The 21,054-nt window shown below is 49.5% G+C and overlaps 1 protein-coding gene across 1 annotated transcript in view; it reads left to right on the top strand.

The window, feature by feature from the left end:
- Nucleotides 1-20,576, top strand: part of LOC142487943 (tumor necrosis factor receptor superfamily member 16-like) — a 46,097-nt gene extending 25,521 nt beyond the window's left edge. Inside the window, exons 3-6 of the mRNA XM_075588101.1 lie at nt 3,016-3,387; nt 12,880-13,060; nt 15,720-15,865; nt 16,972-20,576. Of these exons, the coding sequence (XP_075444216.1) occupies nt 3,016-3,387; nt 12,880-13,060; nt 15,720-15,865; nt 16,972-17,276 (1,004 nt within the window). The 3' untranslated portion in view covers nt 17,277-20,576. The remainder of the gene's footprint in view (nt 1-3,015; nt 3,388-12,879; nt 13,061-15,719; nt 15,866-16,971) is intronic.
- Nucleotides 20,577-21,054: the final 478 nt, after the last annotated feature.

Below are 21,054 nucleotides of genomic sequence, written 5' to 3'. Positions count from 1 at the left end.
CGTCCCGCCACAGAAGTGGTCCCCCCTCCGTCCCGCCACAGAAGTGGTCCCCCCTCCGTCCCGCCACAGAAGTGGTCCCCCCGTCCGATCTCACAGAAGTTCCCCCCCCCCCCCCCCGTCCCAATCTAATTTTTTCTAATACTTGCGTTTGAGTTGGGACATGTTCCAGGCCGCGCGTGACGCAGACGCTGAGATTTGAACTTCAGAGACAGTTGCTCCCGCTAGGCCGCCCACTCCTGCCTGTTATCCTAATTATTGAGACGTACCCTGCAGGGTTTCACCGTGAGATGTATCATTTCCACCAGACATGTGAGCGGGACCGTTCCGAATCGGCTTCAAACCCAGTCAGTACCTCTCTGATATGCCTGAGGACAAAGTCATTATACCCTGGCATGGAGGGGGTTAGGCCAGGGGTTCTCAACTCCAGTCCTCAAGACCCCCAAAAAGGCCAGGTTTTAATGATATCTCCGCTTCAGCACAGGTGGTTCAATCAGTCTGGGCTTCAGCACTAAGGTTGCCAAGTGGTTTCTCCAAAAATACTGGACACAATGGTGAAAGGTATGATGCGCTTGACTCACACAGCCACTCATGGATGGAGGAAGCTGCCCAGCCCCCTAGCAGCAGGCCTGCTCTCTCCCTGCTCAGGGAAATCCAGCGGCCCCCCAAGCCGGTCAGGTCACTATGTCCAGAGAGGTAATACCGGTATACACATACACGCCCAGAGAGGTAATACTGCTATACACATACACGCCCAGAGAGGTAATACCGGTATACACATACACGCCCAGAGAGGTAATACTGCTATACACATACACGCCCAGAGAGGTAATACCGGTATACACATACACGCCCAGAGAGGTAATACTGCTATACACATACACGCCCAGAGAGGTAATACCGGTATACACATACACGCCCAGAGAGATAATACCGGTATACACACACACGCCCAGAGAGGTAATACCGGTATACACATACACACGCCCAGAGAGGTAATACCGGTATACACATACACGCCCAGAGAGGTAATACTGGTATACACATACACGCCCAGAGAGGTAATACCGGTATACACATACACGCCCAGAGAGGTAATACCGGTATACACATACACGCCCAGAGAGGTAATACCGGTATACACATACACGCCCAGAGAGGTAATACCGGTATACACATACACACCCAGAGAGGTAATACCGGTATACACATACACGCCCAGAGAGGTAATACTGGTATACACATACACGCCCAGAGAGGTAATACCGGTATACACATACACGCCCAGAGAGGTAATACCGGTATACACATACACGCCCAGAGAGGTAATACCGGTATACACATACACGCCCAGAGAGGTAATACCGGTATACACATACACACGCCCAGAGAGGTAATACCGATATACACATATACGCCCAGAGAGGTAATACCGGCATACTGTACACATACACACCCAGAGAGGTAATACCGTTATACACATACACGCCCAGAGAGGTAATACCGGTATACACACACGCCCAGAGAGGTAATACCCGTATACACACACACACACACACCCAGAGAAGTAATTCCGGTATACACACACACGCCCAGAGAGGTAATACCGATATACACACACACGCCCTGAGAGGTAATACCGGTATACACATACACGCCCAGAGAGGTAATACCGGTATACACACACACGCCCTGAGAGGTAATACCGGTATACACACAAACGTCCAGAGAGGTAATACCGGTATACACATACACGCCCAGAGAGGTAATACCGATATTCACATACACGCCCAGAGAGGTAATACCGGTATACACATACACTCCCAGAGAGGTAATACCGGTATACACATACACGTCCAGAGAGATAATACCGGTATACACACACACACGCCCAGAGAGGTAATACCGGTATACACACACACGTCCAGAGAGGTAATACCGGTATACACATACACGCCCAGAGCGGTAATACAGGTATACACATACACGCCCAGAGAGATAATACCGGTATACACATACACGCCCAGAGAGGTAATACCGGTATACACATACACGCCCAGAGAGGTAATACTGGTATACACATACACGCCCAGAGAGGTAATACCGGTATACACATACACGCCCAGAGAGGTAATACCGGTATACACATACACGCCCAGAGAGGTAATACCGCTATACACACACACGCCCAGAGAGATAATTCCAGTATACACATACACGCCCAGAGGGGTAATACCAGTATACACACACACGCCCAGAGAGGTAATACCGGTATACACATACACACCCAGAGAGGTAATACTGGTATACACATACACGCCCAGAGGGGTAATACCAGTATACACACACACGCCCAGAGAGGTAATACCGGTATACACATACACACGCCCAGAGAGGTAATACCGATATACACATATACGCCCAGAGAGGTAATACCGGTATACACATACTGTACACACGCCCAGAGAGGTAATACCGATATACACATATACGCCCAGAGAGGTAATACCGGTATACACATACACGCCCAGAGAGGTAATACCGGTATACACATACACACCCAGAGAGGTAATACCGGTATACACATACACACCCAGAGAGGTAATACTGGTATACACATACACGCCCAGAGAGGTAATACCGGTATACACATACACGCCCAGAGAGGTAATACCGGTATACACACACACGCCCAGAGAGGTAATACCGGAATACACACATGTCCAGTATTAACTCAAATTTTTTACTGGACAGTGTCCCAATACAGGACAGTCCAGTTCAATACTGGATACCTGGCAGCTCTATTTCAGTCATTGACTGAGCCTCTGATTGAGCCACCTGTGCTGAGGCAAGAATATCCTTGGAACCTGACTTGTTGGGGGTTCTTGAGGACTGGAGTTGAGATCCACCCCCCCGCCCCCCGCCCCCACCCCGTGTTCGGCGTGTCTCTATATCTGCACTGTTCCTTGTTTCCGTTATGATATTGTATCCATTGCTCTTCTTAACCCGTTCCTGCAGACTCGACATTCTCGGCAGTCAGCAGCGCCAGCGAAAGCTGCCAGCCCTGCTCCGGCTGCCAGGGCCCCCTGCAGACCATGCAATCGTCGTGCGGCACCAAGCAGGACGCGGTCTGCTGGTGCCCTCGGGGGTACTTCCTGCGCCTGGAGAACGGCAGCAGCGCCTGCCTCCCGTGCCAGGTGTGCTCCAAAGGGAGCGGGGTGAAGACGCGCTGCGGCCGGACAGACAACACGGAGTGCCAGCTGTGCCCGGATGGCTTCTTCTCGGAGGTGAAGAGCAGCGAGGCGGCCTGCTTGCCCTGCAGGACGGAGTGCCAGGAGAGCGAGGTGCAGATCAGAGAGTGCGTGCCACAGCACGACATCCTCTGCATGGGTAAGTGCCACTCACATTATCACACCGGGAGTGGCTGCATGTTACAGGGGCCCTTCTCCTGCATGTTACAGGGGCCCGTCTCCTGCATGTTACAGGGGCCCTTCTCCTGCATGTTACAGGGGCCCTTCTCCTGCATGTTACAGGGGCCCGTCTCCTGCATGTTACAGGGGCCCTTCTCCTGCATGTTACAGGGGCCCTTCTCCTGCATGTTACAGGGGCCCGTCTCCTGCATGTTACAGGGGCCCGTCTCCTGCATGTTACAGGGGCCCTTCTCCTGCATGTTACAGGGGCCCTTCTCCTGCATGTTACAGGGGCCCTTCTCCTGCATGTTACAGGGGCCCTTCTCCTGCATGTTACAGGGGCCCTTCTCCTGCATGTTACAGGGGCCCTTCTCCTGCATGTTACAGGGGCCCTTCTCCTGCATGTTACAGGGGCCCTTCTCCTGCATGTTACAGGGGGCCTTCTCCTGCATGTTACAGGGGCCCTTCTCCTGCATGTTACAGGGGCCCTTCTCCTGCATGTTACAGGGGGCCTTCTCCTGCATGTTACAGGGGCCCTTCTCCTTCATGTTACAGGGGCCCTTCTCCTGCATGTTACAGGGGCCCTTCTCCTGCATGTTACAGGGGCCCTTCTCCTGCATGTTACAGGGGCCCGTCTCCTGCATGTTACAGGGGCCCTTCTCCTGCATGTTACAGGGGCCCTTCTCCTGCATGTTACAGGGGCCCTTCTCCTGCATGTTACAGGGGCCCGTCTCCTGCATGTTACAGGGGCCCTTCTCCTGCATGTTACAGGGGCCCGTCTCCTGCATGTTACAGGGGCCCGTCTCCTGCATGTTACAGGGGCCCGTCTCCTGCATGTTACAGGGGGCCTTCTCCTGCATGTTACAGGGGCCCTTCTCCTGCATGTTACAGGGGCCCTTCTCCTGCATGTTACAGGGGCCCTTCTCCTGCATGTTACAGGGGCCCTTCTCCTGCATGTTACAGGGGGCCTTCTCCTGCATGTTACAGGGGCCCTTCTCCTGCATGTTACAGGGGCCCTTCTCCTGCATGTTACAGGGGGCCTTCTCCTGCATGTTACAGGGGCCCTTCTCCTTCATGTTACAGGGGCCCTTCTCCTGCATGTTACAGGGGCCCTTCTCCTGCATGTTACAGGGGCCCTTCTCCTGCATCTTTGTTTATTTCATTTTATTTTGTTAAAGATTTACTGTACTAGCAAATAAAAATACCACATGTCTGAGACAGGTCTGCAGCCGTGTCTTTCCCCATTTATCACTTAGCATACAGTGCTTCCACTGCAGCTAGGGATTCTGGGTATTGGCATGCAAAGCATACAGTGCTTCCACTGCAGCTAGGGATTCTGGGTATTGGCATGCAAAGCATACAGTGCTTCCACTGCAGCTAAGGATTCTGGGTATTGGCATACAAAGCATACACTGCTTCCACTGCAGCTAAGGATTCTGGGTATTGGCATGCAAAGCATACAGTGCTTCCACTGCAGCTAGGGATTCTGGGTATTTACATGCAAATCATACAGTGCTTCCCCTGCAGCTAGGGATTCTGGGCAATTACATGCAAAGCATACAGTGCTTCCACTGCAGCCAGGGTTTCTGGGTAATGCTATGCAAATGAGTACTCAGAATGTTACTTCTTAAAAGAGGGTTGTTGGTGCTCTCAAATATAATAATCACTAGAAAAATAAGAGGCGCAAAATCTCATGACGGTGCCTCCCAAAAATTGAGGCCCAACTGAAAAGTAGAAAACAGTCGTAAAAACTCACTAAAAAACTAAACTCTGTATATAGTAATCAAAAGTGGTATATTTTAACATTGTTAAAAAACGTGCAGAAATCCCTTTCCTTCTTGAGAAAGATTAATCAAACTTATATATTTTTTTCCCAGACGGTTTTTATTTTATTTGACACTTATTTAAAAAGGCCCCAAACCTGCAGTAGAGTGTTCACATGGTGTTTTATTCACACTTTTCCCACTCCACCTGGCAGCACTGAGCTGTGGCTCATGCAGACTACAAAGGGTCTAATCAGAAAAAAAAAAAACAAATATGATATCTTCCTCTTATCAGAAAAGATTATTTGAGGTCTACTAATGTTACTGAGGCCCGGATTCACTAAACTAAATCTGCAATTATAATCTGCTGCGTTAGGAGAAAAAAACATAAACTAACGCAGGATAGTTTTTCCCGATTTGTAATGCCGTATTCGCTATAAATTTATATGCACGATAAATGCGTTCATGAAATCGCGTGCACGCGGCTTTTTGGCGGTAATGCAGCAGATTCACAATAGTCACTGGGGCAACTTTTCCTAAATAGCGCACACAGTCCGCGTGCAAAGACCCGTTGATACCTGATGGGCTTCAGAACAAAGGAGGGGTTCCCACGCTATGAGGGGTTAAAAGACCACACAATACCTCCCAATACTATACTGCCTACACCCCCTTGATAACCTGACCCCAATACCCCCCACTCCTACGTACCACACAACCCCCCCCCCCCCCCCCAATCTACTGCAGGCTTTGGGCCTTGTATAATGAGCCAGGCCAGGCATTTCCAGTGGAGTCGCTAGTTGTTCTGTCCTGTTTGCTCCGCCTCCGTGATAAGGTTATCCTCCGTATGCAGTTAGGGAAGGGAACACGATAGGAGAACAGATAAGGGTGTTAAACATTAGGGTACAGTGTAAACACCTCCACGAAAAAAAAAAAACAATCGTCCTTCTCCATTTCCCAACTACAGTAAGGCCTCCCCCACACTAATCCCGCAAATATTCTGCCGCTTCTATGCCAAATCTTTGCAGAAATTATCACAGTCGTCTTAACTACACGGGGCCCTGCTCCTCTTCCTTTGGGACATATTTACTAAGTTTTGCTATGCCATAAGACCACGTTATGGGAAGGGGCCGTCTGGCATAGCCCCGCTAAGTAGATATGGGTCTATATCCCTGGGTTTTTCTCGGATTTACCCGCCTGTAATTGTGGGTATATCCTTATTATTTTATAATATTTGGATTTGTCCAGGGTTTTATTTTACATTTGGAAGACCGCTACGCCAATGGTAAACACCATTAATGTGCTATGGGGGGGGGGGGGGTGTTCCAGGCCAGAGGTGGCTGCACGCATGCGTAGGAAGTCATTTTCCAGCAAATGTCAAGTTGTTTGGAACAGAAAAAGCTGCGGAAACTCACAAAGATTCTTCTTTACTTCGATTTTAGCTACAAACTTAATCTGCTTCTCCGACACCTTCATCTCTCTCTCTTCTCTCCTCTCGCTTACTCTTCATATCTCCCTCTTCCCCTCTCCGTCCCCGTTATGACGTGGGGTCTAGAGAAACAGTTGCCTTTTTGTCTGCCTGGACAGAAGCTCCTCATGTCGCCCTTAATCCCCCCATTGTCCCGACACCCCAGCGCCGATAATCCGCGTCTCTGCGTGTTGGCGAGTGTGTATGTGTGTGTTTGTTGTGTTCCCCTCTCTCTTAATAAAACCTCGCGAAGACGAGTGTATTACCAGAGAGGACGGGTGGGAGCCAGAAAACCCTTGAAGACTACATTGTCTTCTTCTGCCCACTCCTGTGATCTCAGCTTGGAAGGGGATGCATAGCCAGCAAAGACGCGGTGCCGTCCCAAGCCAGAGAGAATGGGGAGTCCGGCTGTTGTCTGTTGACTAATCTTCCAGTTGGGAGGGGTGTGGGAGCCATCGTCGAGAGAGCAGTGAGCTCCTCAATAGATCAGCAGGGGGAGGATCTCCCAGGGTTCTGGACTAGCTCGGATATTCTGGACCTGCTTTGAACTGCAGTAATTTGGCAGCATCGGAGTTCTGTGGGCTGAATGGTTTGGTAAAGCCGCTTTTGCAGACGCTGCCCTTGGAATATCTTCTCTCCGGGGGCTGGCTTGGCTGAGCCTCTCTCTCTGTCTGGCTGATTTCTTAATCCCCCCTCTCTCTCTTTTATGGTTTTCACTGGTTTTTATTGTGTTGATTTCATACATTTCATTTAAAGGTACAGCCCCATTTTAGCCGATGGTCAGCAAGCCTTGGGGAGAGATTCACTAGCCCCCGATACGAGTTATCGCCTGGCGATCCCACTTTTGCGGCCATTCAGGTCCATGGCAGTTTATGTGGGATAGCCCAGCGATGACCCGTATCGCAGGTTAGTAACTCCTGGGGTTGGTATTATATTCGGTCCTGTGGGGGACAGTAACGTGGGAAGAATGTTCCGTTTCTTTGCATAAGGGAGTTGCCTGTCTTTCTTGCGCGCGTGTGTGTGTGTGTGTGTGTGTGTGTGTGTGTGTGTGTGTGTGTGTGTGTGTGTGTGTGTTTAGGATAAAAATAAATATATAATTATTTCATCATCAACTTCAGCCCTTGTCTATCCACCGCTGGATGAAGCCTCATCAATGATTAATATATATAATAACACACCTTATTGCTTTAAAAAAAAAAATATCAATCACGAAAACTGTGTGTGTGTATGTATATGTGTGTGTATATATATATATATATATATGTGTATGTATATATACACACACACACACACATACTCTGTTTTGTTGATTTAATTTTTTTAAAGCAAAAAGGTTTTTTTTTTGTTTGTTTTTTTTTAACCCTTTTGCTGCCAGATACGTTGCGAGCCTCCTCGGCCGGGTTAAAAACCGCCACCGTTGCAAAAAAAAAATAAAAATATCTCCGCAGTGCATCGGTGGCGTTGCAGGTTCTTTCTTGAACCGCCGGGGGTTAAACCCAATTAGAAATAATAGAGAATGCGTCCACTTGAGATTTCGGCAGCAAAAGTGGCTTAAGAAACGTGACCCCCGGGGGTCACAAGATGTAGCTCCGGGAACGCTGAGATTTATGTCGCGGGGCTAGCCAGGGGGTCCTTGCGAGGGTGGTGGGGATGGTTCACATATGTGCTCAGTACAAAGCCCCATACACACCATGGCTAATACACAGCCCTGATTGATAAGGACCCGGCACACCATGTAACACGAGGCATCTGTTTGACAGCACCTAGTCCCAGTAGCATTACACCATCGCATTCGGATTTCTTAGGAACCTTTTTGTGTTCTGGAATGTTCCCACAGCACCACGATCGTCCCGGCTCTGTGACCTCTAGTGTAACCATCCAGGCCCCAACCCCCTCCCCCCCATGTTCTATGGATGGAAGCTGAAGGCCGTGACACGGGCGCAACGTCTTCAGGCCACCAGAGTACCCCCCAATGTGACGTTGCCCCCCAAGTCATGGGGAGCTGAGTGCTTGAATGACATAACGTGGGAGTGGGCGGCACGGCAAAGCAGGTCCTCTGACTTTCAAGATGACCATGTGGCAAGCTGAATGTTTCGGGAAGTCCATCTGGAAGGGAGGAAGCCACAACGTGACCCCCTCGGTGGTCCTTATTCCGCGAGGTGTGACCGGCGCAGATAACGGGCTATCGCATTGACTTTAGTGAGGCTTTTCATGCAATCGCACGGCGTCTGCGTCTTATCACACCTTACAAAATAAGGGCCGACGCGTTTAATAGCGTGACTGCGCCTCACATATTGATATCTGCCGTTTCTAATGCAGTGTGTCCTGTCTATCACCGTTACCTCCCCGCACCCGCCCCCCCAGGAGATCGCTTAAGAAATCCAATGACATTGGTATATTGGCGGCTCCATTAAATAATCCCGAAAATGCAGGTCAATTTTTAAATCGCTTTTAACCCTTGAGTGCCTGACGGGCCACAGTGTCCGTGTCGTGACGTCTGTGTCGCATTTTAATCTGGTCTGCAACTGTGAAAGCCATATATTATGCATAACATAATACAGGCCATACACATATATTATCCCTAACTGTCCGTGCAATCTCTTGTATATAATGTATACCCTGCTCACTTAATGTAACTACTATGTATTTGTAACCATGTATCTGTCATCATAAGGCCTGGGACATGGTGCAGGGAGCGGCGCTGGGCAGCGCTGACATACTAAGGCCTGGGACACGGTGCAGGGAGCGGCGCTGGGCAGCGCTGACATACTAAGGCCTGGGACATGGTGCAGGGAGCGGCGCTGGGCAGCGCTGACATACTAAGGCCTGGGACATGGTGCAGGGAGCGGCGCTGGGCAGCGCTGACATACTAAGGCCTGGGACACGGTGCAGGGAGCGGCGCTGGGCAGCGCTGACATACTAAGGCCTGGGACACGGTGCAGGGAGCGGCGCTGGGCAGCGCTGACATGCTAAGGCCTGGGACATGGTGCAGGGAGCGGTGCTGGGCAGCGCTGACATACTAAGGCCTGGGACATGGTGCAGGGAGCGGCGCTGGGCAGCGCTGACATACTAAGGCCTGGGACACGGTGCAGGGAGCGGCGCTGGGCAGCGCTGACATACTAAGGCCTGGGACACGGTGCAGGGAGCGGCGCTGGGCAGCGCTGACATGCTAAGGCCTGGGACATGGTGCAGGGAGCGGTGCTGGGCAGCGCTGACATACTAAGGCCTGGGACATGGTGCAGGGAGCGGCGCTGGGCAGCGCTGACATGCTAAGGCCTGGGACATGGTGCAGGGAGCGGTGCTGGGCAGCGCTGACATACTAAGGCCTGGGACACGGTGCAGGGAGCGGCGCTGGGCAGCGCTGACATACTAAGGCCTGGGACACGGTGCAGGGATCGGCGCTGGGCAGCGCTGACATGCTAAGGCCTGGGACATGGTGCAGGGAGCGGCGCTGGGCAGCGCTGACATGCTAAGGCCTGGGACATGGTGCAGGGAGCGGCGCTGGGCAGCGCTGACATACTAAGGCCTGGGACATGGTGCAGGGAGCGGCGCTGGGCAGCACTGACATGCTAAGGCCTGGGACATGGTGCAGGGAGCGGCGCTGGGCAGCACTGACATGCTAAGGCCTGGGACACGGTGCAGGGAGCGGTGCTGGGCAGCGCTGACATGCTAAGGCCTGGGACATGGTGCAGGGAGCGGCGCTGGGCAGCGCTGACATACTAAGGCCTGGGACACGGTGCAGGGAGCGGTGCTGGGCAGCGCTGACATGCTAAGGCCTGGGACATGGTGCAGGGAGCGGCGCTGGGCAGCGCTGACATACTAAGGCCTGGGACACGGTGCAGGGAGCGGCGCTGGGCAGCGCTGACATACTAAGGCCTGGGACATGGTGCAGGGAGCGGCGCTGGGCAGCACTGAGGCTCATGCCCTCCTGCTCAAGCAGGAGATTTTTCTTGTCTCTGCATGAGCGTCAGCGAGCGCGCTTGTGTGCCGGGTGGGAGGCTTTCGGGAGGCGGGGCTAGCGCGCCGACGTCACGGACTGCCATTGGCTTCTGGCAGTCACGTGACCGGCCCTGCGCTTGCATGAGCGGCAAAATTTAAACTTGCCTGTCTCCTGCATTTCCGCAACGCGTGCGGAAGCGCCGTCTAAAGCCGCGCTGATAGGGATAATGTTTCCCCTCAGCGCGCCTCAGCACGGTCTTTTTGACCATGTCCGAGGCCTAACTCTGTGCCCAGGACATATACGTGAAAACGAGAGGTAACTCTCATTGTGTTACTTCCTGGTAACACATTTTATAAATAAAGAAAATGTCACACTAGTGCGGGTCGGAGCGCTATTGCACGGAGTCTCCCTTTTATCTCCTATAAGTAGGCGCGCTCGGGCCGTAGCGCCCTGATCGGCACTATCGGCTGATTGATCGTATAACTAGCAGCGCTATACAAAAACATGCTATTATTATTATTATTATTAACGAATAACCCCTTAAGGCTCACAAACACAAAAGAGATTAGATAACGATTTGAAAAACCTTCCAAAGCGCTTCGTTCCGCAGAAACACCAGAAATTCCCCCAAATGATGTGTATACTTTGTTTTTGTTTTTTTTAAGCGTCAAACCATCTCCTTTTAACCCATTAAGTTGACCTGACAGGGCTACATATGCCACTGCCAATCGTTTAGACACTGCACCTTTAAATTCTTTTGGTTGGGGGGTTCTTAGTCCCCGGCTCAGAGTTCCTTGTTAGGTAGGAAGCGGGAGCCTCGGGGGCGTCTGAATCGGGCTGTAAAATGATTTTTCAGCTTGAAGAGGAGAGATGTGGAAGATTATAACGTATTTTAGGTTTTTTTTGATCTGACCCCTTCCCCTGACCCCCCTTCCCCTGACCCCCTGCATGGAGACACTTCAAAGACAGGAGTGGAGGATTCCTGCAGCATCTGGCCTGCAGACTGCATAGCGCTGACAGGTTTCCAGGGGGGGGGGGGAGGGGGAACAGCTGGAGAGGTGACCGGGCAGGCGGGAAGAGAGGGGTCCTTCTTTTAACTGTGTCGTCCCCTCCTGCTGAATTTCGAGATGAGTCCCAGGGATGGTGGTCTCCTTTTATTTTTTTGGGGGGGAGTTCTTTCTATTTCTATATAAAATAGCGCTGGACATGTACTCGGTGCTGTGCAAAATAAGGTACACGTTGACTGAATGCAATACAGGAGTTAGTCGATGTTAAAAGCTGTATGTGAATAGGTTTGCTGGCTCTGCACTTCTTTAACCCCGGCTGCGCTGAAACGCTGTGTAATACGGGAGGTGTAAGCATATAGGGGGGCCCATGTTAAAATGGACAAGAAGCAAAAGGTGACACTGCTCATTTGCATGTCATTTCCCAGAATCCTTGGCTGCAAGGGGAGCATTGTGTGCTAAGAGATAATGGGGCAGGGCAGGGTCGCGCTCACAAGTGGAAGTGTCTTATTTGCTGTAGATGTGAATGGAAACAGGGGTGGGGAGAGTGCGGGAGGGGAGTCTGCCCCCATGAGCTGACAGTCTAAGCTGCGCACGAGGGAGATAAGCAGATACAGTAAGATAGCGTGTATCATGCAACTGGTATGATATGCCCCCCCCCCCCGCCCGTCCGAGCGAGCCAGCAGGAGCAGCGTCCTTGTCCTGGGACGCGCGTGGTCAGTGGAACTTGGTCACTGTGTATTGGAGCGAGAAAGATTAAAGTATTTACTGGAGGGGGCGACCTGCAGTAAGAAGGCGGCAGAGGTCGCCCTCCTGAAGCCCTTCCCCCCCCCCCCCCTCGGAATGAGACAGGAAGCGATAACCTATTAACCCCTTCACTGCCAGAGGTGCAAATTTTAAATATTTTTTTTTTACCAATCCCCCTGTGGGAGAGAAAGGGTTAAGAAAAGGGGTGTGCCTGGCTGCGTATACAAGTCTTGAAAGGGTTCAAGGCAAAGGGAATGGGGCCGCACGAGCCACGGTCGCCTTGTTCTTTGTAGAACATGGGGCGGCCAACTCTGGTCCTCAAGGGCCACCAACAGGTCAGGTATTGGTAATATCCCTGCTTCAGCACAGGTTGAGCCACCTGTGCTGACGCAGGGATATCCTTAGAACCTGGTGGCCCTTGAGGACTGGAGTTGGCTGCCCCTGGAGTAGAGGTTTGTTCCATGAATGGTCCCATCATTTTCTTCTGCCTTCTCTCCTCCCTCCCCCCCCCCCCCCCAACCACCGCCTCCCCCCCCCCTCCCTCCCCCCGCAGATAAAGACGTTCCAATCCTGAAGCGTATAGACGGAGATACTCGCAAGGACGAGAACAGCACGGCCCCCGGCTCTCCCCACTTCATCCCCCAGGAGGACAACAGCAAGAACATCATCCCCGTGTACTGCTCCATCCTGGCCGCCGTGGTGGTCGGGCTCATTGCATACGTGGCTTTCAAGTGGTACGTTTCCTGCGTTGGGAAGGGGTTAAGCCTTCGCGGTGCGAACGGCACAGGGACTGACACTAGAGCAGGGGTGGCCACCTCCAGTACTCAAGGGCCACCAAGAGGCCAGGTATTGGGTATATCCCTGCTTCAGCACAGGTGGCTCAGTCACTCTGGCTACTTAGGGTTTATTGGGGCCCTCTGCCATTTATAGCTGCTGAACCCCAACACAAGCACCGCTACACAAATTCCCTAACACCCATTGATCTACACACACATTAACACACCGATACACAACCCAAGTCACTGATAGACTGATGTATACCATAACACACCGATTTGCACATTTGAGTACAATTGAAGAAGAGACCTGTAAGGCTTTGAAAGCTCTGTACACTCATTTTATTTAGTATCTTTAATGTTGGTCCACTAAAAGGAATCACGACCTACATGACCTGAAATACACATGCATACCCACGCGTACAAAGATACACCCACACTTTGACATGCTTATATACTGTTCTATATGGCGGGTATACTCCTCCTGTACTCTCTGTGACTATATATTGGTGCCATTGCCGTCCCCACGTTTCAAACAAGGAAATACGGGAGGGACACTTGTGGTGACCAGATGCAAGGCATCATCTGGCTGGAGGTGACCTATGACCTACAGACACCACCGGTCTGTAACCTCTTCATAGGGAGATGACCAGGGGACATTGTTGGGGTATAACTTGGTACAGGGTGTATAGCCGAGTATCACCTTACAGAAGAGTCGGGCAGGGCAAATATGTTGTATGTACAAGTGGAGCCGCTTTTGCTGGCAGTAATGCGTTGTATTGCATCCCTACACCAAGCCATACTCTGCACTCTCGCTCCACCGCGGCTCATTACAAAGCGCTTTCAACAGCAGATATTTAGGACATTTTGATGTGCCAGCCAGCTGGCGTTGGGACAGTCTCGCTCAATTTGAAGACCACAGGCAAATGCCATAAGGCAGGGTGTGACAGGCAACTCCCGGTAGAGAAGGGGTTAAAAAGGCAACCTCAACCAGCCCAGAGTATATAACCATTCCCAATTATCAAGGCCGAAGGTTCCTGGGGGGCCACAAGCCAGGTTAGCACCCCAGTCCCAATATCTCGAAATCCCTCAACAGGGGGAGACGTGCAAATTTGCTGGGAAATGTGCATATGAAATTGACCAGAAATCTCCACCAGAGCAACACCCCCTGATGCCGCCAAACCCGCCGGCATATTGTGCATGGAACCACCTTCGCTCCCAGCATTTCGGGGGCACTTGTGAGTTCCCTAAAAGAGATGTGTGAGAAGCTGTCTGCGGAGGGCAGACTCTCACGTTGTCGCTGCTTATTGCTCCCATCCCTCACAGCTGGGCGGACATTCCAGCGCTGGGCCTGGAGATGGGTCCCGCTGAGTAACTGTTACAGCTGATTCCAGACCCTCAATAGGATTAGACTCTCAATAGCTCCTCCGGAGACAATTAGATTTGCTGTTCTATGGCGGGAACAACGTTTCTCTTAACCCTTCGCTGCCAGAAGCGCTGGGACAGGGGGCGGCCAACTCCAGTCCTTAAGGGCCACCAACAGGTCAGGTTGTGCCTGCTTCAGCGCAGGTGGGGCAGTCGTTGATTGAGCCACCTGTGCTGAAGCAGGGATATCCTGTTGGTGGCCCTTGTGGACTGGAGTTGGCCGCTCCTGCACTGGAGGGATTAAAGGCGCAGTCCCAGTGAACGACTTCTTTTGGGGTTTACCAGCAAACATTGATCACTTTAAAATGTTTAAGTATTTTTACAATCGCAGGTCAACTTATTCAGGCCAAAGCACCCCTTTCGTTCGTTTATTTGTTTTTTACTTTGAAATTTCCCTGACTTTCCCTTTTTTTCATTACAATCGCATTGTGAGAACCCCCCAGCCCGTTTCTCTTTTTTTTTATTGGTGAAAGAAAATGAAAAAATGAACAATTTTTACGCCTGCGCTCAAAAGCAGATGACGTTTCGTGGCACTCTCGCTGTATTACTTCCTGGTAACACACTTTATGAATAAAGCAAATTCCATCGTCGGTGACCGAGCGATCACGTGACCTGCACACTTGCCCTGCGGCCCACCCAGCAGTCTAAGGGTTAAGGGGGGTCACATCAAAATCTAATACGTATCATTTTTTGTAAAGTCCGGAAGTAAATGTGCGCAGCAAATAAAAAATCCTCACGTGTGAGCAGATTCACGTGTCTCTGACAGGTCTGCAACCCTGCCCTCACCCCATTATCTCCCAGCATACAATGCTTCCACTGCAGCAAGGGATTCTGGGTAATGACATGCCCTCACAGGGTGTCACATTTCAGCATGGACCTTCTGTAAATATGGGGAGCTGAGACTCGGAAAGGGTTTTGAATTTCCTCTGCCTGCTGTCTTTTTCCCTGATGGATCTGTGTGTTCAACAAGAGTTTGCACAGGCAGAGCACCACCTCTCTCCGCCTTCCCTTATCGGTTCCCTGATAAGAACAGGGTGGGGTGAGGGTAAATAAAACATTTAGTTGGCAAACACTTTCCCAATCAGAGGCCTTGGTTACATTAGTTGAAGGAATCCATTTAAACTGCTTTTTGTCTGGCTATGTGGGATTGCACCTTTTTTTTTTTAACGAGCTTCCCTTTGTGTCTCTTTAGTTGGAGCACCTGCAAGCAGAAGAAGGCTTTGGCCAAAGCCAGAGCTGGTGAGCTGGCCACCTCTGCAGAGGGAGAGAAGCTGCACAGTGACAGCGGGGTTTTCCTGGACACGCACAGCCTACAGGAGCAGCACCAACTGAGCAAAGGTGAGTACTCCATCACTCTATGCCAGGAGTGGCCAACTCCAGGGGTCAATCAGTGGCTCAGTCAAAGAATGAGCCACCTGTGCTGAAGCAGGGATATTCTTAAAAGCTGACCTGTTGGTGGCCCTTGACGACTGGAGTTGCCCACCCCTGCTGTATACCATCGCTGACATGCCAACTCTCGCCGATTGGCTGTGAGTCGAGGCTCGCTGATTTTTAGCATCAGCTGTTTGATAGAACGTCAATGAGTCACTTCCCATCAATATGTAATTTGTGGGTCCATTATTATCATCGTTTATTAATAATGCGCCAACATATTCCGCTGCGCAGTACAATGGGGTCGGAAGACTAGAACAATAAACTAGCAAACACCTCGGTAGGTAGGTAATCTTAGTGACTGGGCCGTGGAGCATCGTTGCTGTTTCTGGGACGCAGACCGTAAGTAAGGACCAGTTTACCCGTATTCCTGTAAAGCAACAGAACTATTCTTGGTCCCCGACTTCCCTCCCCATATTTAGGATATCTCGGTGTCTGTCCTGTTATCTGGATCATAAATCCGTTCCACGCCCTTATTGCACTGGAGGAAACCTCTCATCTTCCATCTCGACAGCACGCTCCAGTTTGTAGTGTGTGGTTTAAGAGGCTTTGAGGTGCGCTTCCCAACACAAATAATCTGGAGTGAGATCCATGTGATGCCTTTTAAAGCAGATTATAAAAAGATGTTCCTTTTTGTATTGTTTTTTTTTCATTTGTATTTGCCAAGGCCCTGAGACCTGCAGTAGAGTGTTTACATGGCAACCTCTGATGTGGCCTTCACACTTGCTGTAGATCACCAATAAGAACAGAACTGTTTTCCATGTAGCCTACAAGTTGTATTATCAGAGCAATTGTCTTCTCCTGACCAAAGCTCTTAGAAGCCCAGTGAGAAGGAGTTTAGTAGCCATTTGAATTGTTTCGGGCTCATTTATAGGATTAAAACACACGGTTTTGAAAAACCAGTCAGCACGCTGTAGTGATAACACGAGCAGGAGAAGCTGCACTGTCAAAGCTGCTTCAATCCATGACATCTGGGTAAATCTGACCTCTTCCCCTTTTCCCTCACCCCACAGCACTGAAGACAGAACCAAAACTTTACATCAACCTTCCACCTCACAAGCAGGACGAAGTGGAGCGTCTCTTGGCGGATTCCAGCCGTGGGAAGGATTGGCAGCGCCTGGCCAGCCTATTGGGTTATGAGGAGGACACCATTGACACATTTGGGAGAGGGGAGGACCCGGTGCACACCCTCTTCTCTGACTGGTCCTCCAAGGACAGCGCTACTCTGGAGGTCCTGTGTGCCGCCCTGGTCAACATGGAAAGGGCCGACGTGGTGAAGAACCTCAACAGCACAACTGAGGCCAGCTCTGTCGTGTAACAACATCCATCACCTCCCAGTGTGGACAGAACTCTGGGCAAATAATTAAATCCACAGACTTATCTAAAAAGGGAAGTTTTTTTTAAGTAAAAAATTAAAATAAAATAAAAATAAAAAAAGACTGGTGGAATGTCTTGGGAAATTGAGAAGTTTCCGAGCAAGTGGACAATTGTATGAGGGGGGGATATCTTACCAGGTGACCTAGCTTATGTCTGCCATGACTTTCTTGAGAGCGAGAGATGCTGGCGTCTCTGTATTGAACATGAGTTTGCCAAAGCATCATCCTGCTGGCTTTCAACCAGCTCCCTTTTGCTGGTTGAATGTGTTTCTCTAAGGATATACAATTCCTCCTGTGGCTTCCCGCTTCGAGACTATTGACGAAGGTTTCTACCCATCAATAACCTACATGCCAAGTCATCCCTGGCCTGGGACCGGTAGCCCTCTCCTTTCGCCCATTCAGTTCAGTTTCTTGATGACGGCATCAAAATTATACATGCACCTCCCTGTCGGAAGGTGAGCGAAGGGTGCGTTGCCAGTGGGAAAGGTGGGCGTGTCCTGCTCAACGCACAATTGTCACTCAAAAGGGAGGAGCTAACGGAAATGCGGACGCCTGACAACGTTATAGAATGTCACTGGAGCCGTCTCCCGTCACCGAGATTTCACACCTTACATGTCTGCTATTGGTTTCACTTGATCCTGGAGGGGACTGCATCTTTATCGGTGAATTGGTACTCTCTCCAGCACTGTTAGAAACAAAATACAAGTGTCCTTAGGAGACACACATTGGTTATGCCGTGAAGACGTCTTTCAATTTTACGGCGCAAGACGAAGAAGGTTACAGAGCATGTTGGGACCATAGTGGGGTATGACACAGCTGAGCATGACCTAAAAGAAGCCTTCCTTTGCTCTCACTGAACTTTTTATTTATAACCAAAAGTCACTGGTAGGAAAGGAAATTGTTTTCTACTATCTCCTGTTCACACGTCGTACACGGCTTGGAAACAGGCCCGGATATTTACAGCTCCGAACGTGACACACAGCTTCCTGTCTGCCTCTGCGATTCAGCAGACTAAGTGGACCATGTATCCCTTATCTGCCATTCATTCATATGTATGGGTCTAGTTTTTTTCCGAGTGCTTGGAACGCACTCCCCGATGTCCGGATATCTGCCTTTTTCAGGACTGCTTTATTTTTTTTTTATTGGTGAATTAAGGATCTGGCAAACTCTTTTTTTTGTTATTTGTTTTTTTCTTCACATAGTAAAATTCACAATATGTTTTTTTTTTTGTCCTTTTTATACATCTATCTTACCATTTTTTTCCCCCAGTCCCGCAAGAGTTCAAAGATTCAAAGCAAAACCCAAGAAGTCTCAATCTCCGACATCTATTCCCGTTTTGAGATACCAGTGTCACTGCCAAACCTGTAGGAAGGCAAAAAATGGAATGGAATGATTACAATAATAAATATGAGGGATTTCACATTTGAATATGAATGAGCCGACTGTGATTCTGCCGGACAAGTTTCTTATAAATACCGTACCATCCAAAGTACCTATATATTTTGAGAAATAACCTATTTTCTGCCGTATCTCTCCGAACTACAGATGTAGTAAGTCTTACTGTCCTCGGCACCCCGAACACACCTTCAAAAGTCTTTGGCGCCCGGAACGGTGTCTACTGCGATGGAGCTAGAGGGGGTTACATGCTTGTGAATGGAACTCCCCGTAGAGTTCATCTTTCGGTGCTGCGGGTCGCCTGACCGGTCTTGGCAGCCGCACCGAGGCCAGTAAGTCTTGCTACAGCTGTACACCGTGATGGATACACCTAAAGGTATAAATACAATATGATGTACAGAGATCTGGTATCGGATATTTGTTTTACATCTAGGTCAAAGCTCTATTCAAATGGTGGATTCCGGAGAAGTATAGGTTTATTACCCTTTGTGATACCTTTTTAGTTGACGTTCTTCGGAGATGAGATGGCAGTGTGATGTGACCGTTCACATGAAGAACAGACCGGTAGGGTTTGGAAAGTCCACACTAGCAAACTCCTTTATGAAGGACTCTCACATTGGCCACAAAAAAAGTCAATCTAAGAGGGGATTCACTAAGGTTCGATAAGGGGTATTTGAGCTTGATCTTGGGTTAATTGCCATTAAAGTGAAGAAAAACTTTTTTTTTTAGCATCAAATGTCAAATTCAGTAACGAATTAGGGCTATTTATTGATTTCCCTGGACGGTCTGTTCTGACACTAAGGGGGTAATTCTGTATACGCCCGAAGCGGTTGTTTTGGCCAAAAAAATACCCAATCGAAGTCGACGCCCGTATTGTTTTAATAAGGCCTTACATTGAAGTTAAGAGACCTTTTAGAAAGTGGTTCTCAACATTGATTTATCAAAGTGCTTTCCATGGATGTTTTTGTCCTCGCTCATGACGAGCGTCGCGTGTAGTGGGCACACGGAGCCATCGGGCCTACGAATTACTCGACTCACACATGTGATTTTTTTTTTTGTTTTGCGTCTCTTCATTTCCCGCCAACTGTTTGATGTTAATGAATTAATCGGCAGCTACACGGATTCCAGACCCGCCTGCTTTTGATTTACATTGTCAGTATTTTTTTAAATTAAGCTCACACTACTATTTATGTTTAACATCTAAACTGGGTACTACCCTCCTGCGTTTATCTGCTATCTACATCCCTAGTGATGTGTGCGTTATGAGTCGGTGTCACCTCATTGGGCAATGGAGTCACATGTTACCATAAAGCAATACTGCTGTGCCTACCCAAGTGCCTGGAAGTATTTTCCACACGTGTTAGCATGAATGACTAACGCTTTGTAACCCTGATTGATTACGGGGGATGTGTTTTCTCCCTTCGCACACGAGTCTCGGCCTGTAATGTTGAATGAACCCATATTAACCTGATCCATGTGGAGTTATCCTCTTGGAAACTCCCGGACAGTCCAGAACTCTGCACTTTGGAGCTGAATATGCATCACTTCCCCTCCTTGTACCATACTTCCCCCCCCCCCCCGTTCTTTTTCTTTCTCTTCTCTAGTTTTCCTGGTTTACACATGACCCGTATGAATCTATTTTATAGAGACGTGTAACAATATGGATATGTAACTGGCCTGTACAAACTTATTTTAAAATAAAAATGGAAAAAAAAGCATTAAATGTGGTAATCGTGCATGGTTTTGTTATAGGTGCTGAGGATTCAGAGGGGAAGGAGGTTTTGTGTACTCAAAAGTTGTTACACTTTCTTTGTACACGTATACTTGGCGTTCCGGCACCTAAACTGTTATTCGCTACACAAATTGGTACGTGTTTTGCAAGCGGAGCTAAATAAAAATTAAACAACTTAACAGGAGCAAATGTTTATTCTCTTTCCAAGGGCATATGCCCTGCCTGGCGTCTAATGGGAACGCACAACAGAAATGCAACTAGCAAAATGAGACCGTTTTATAATTAGATAAGCGAACTGTCCATACAGCAGTTTCTAAGGTTAATCAGCAATACTGAAATACCTATATTATGGTGCTAGAGGCCTTTTTTTTTACCCATAATCCCATTCTGTACTGAGCAAGGGTCTAAAAGACAGCTACTGTGGAGGATTCGAATATCAAAGTCAGAACCAGCTGTAGAGGCTGGCACTGCCCATTCCCAGTGTTGGAGAAGAGATTGGCTTCATTCAAGTGAAGGGGACTAAAATATTCTCCAGCACAGGGAAGTGCCTTTACAGCACATTGCACAAGGACTTAAAGCAGCATTACGCGCGG

This window comes from Ascaphus truei, chromosome 2, assembly GCF_040206685.1.
Source record: "Ascaphus truei isolate aAscTru1 chromosome 2, aAscTru1.hap1, whole genome shotgun sequence".
Lineage (NCBI taxonomy): Eukaryota > Metazoa > Chordata > Amphibia > Anura > Ascaphidae > Ascaphus > Ascaphus truei.
This window is presented reverse-complemented; position numbering and strand designations above follow the sequence as displayed.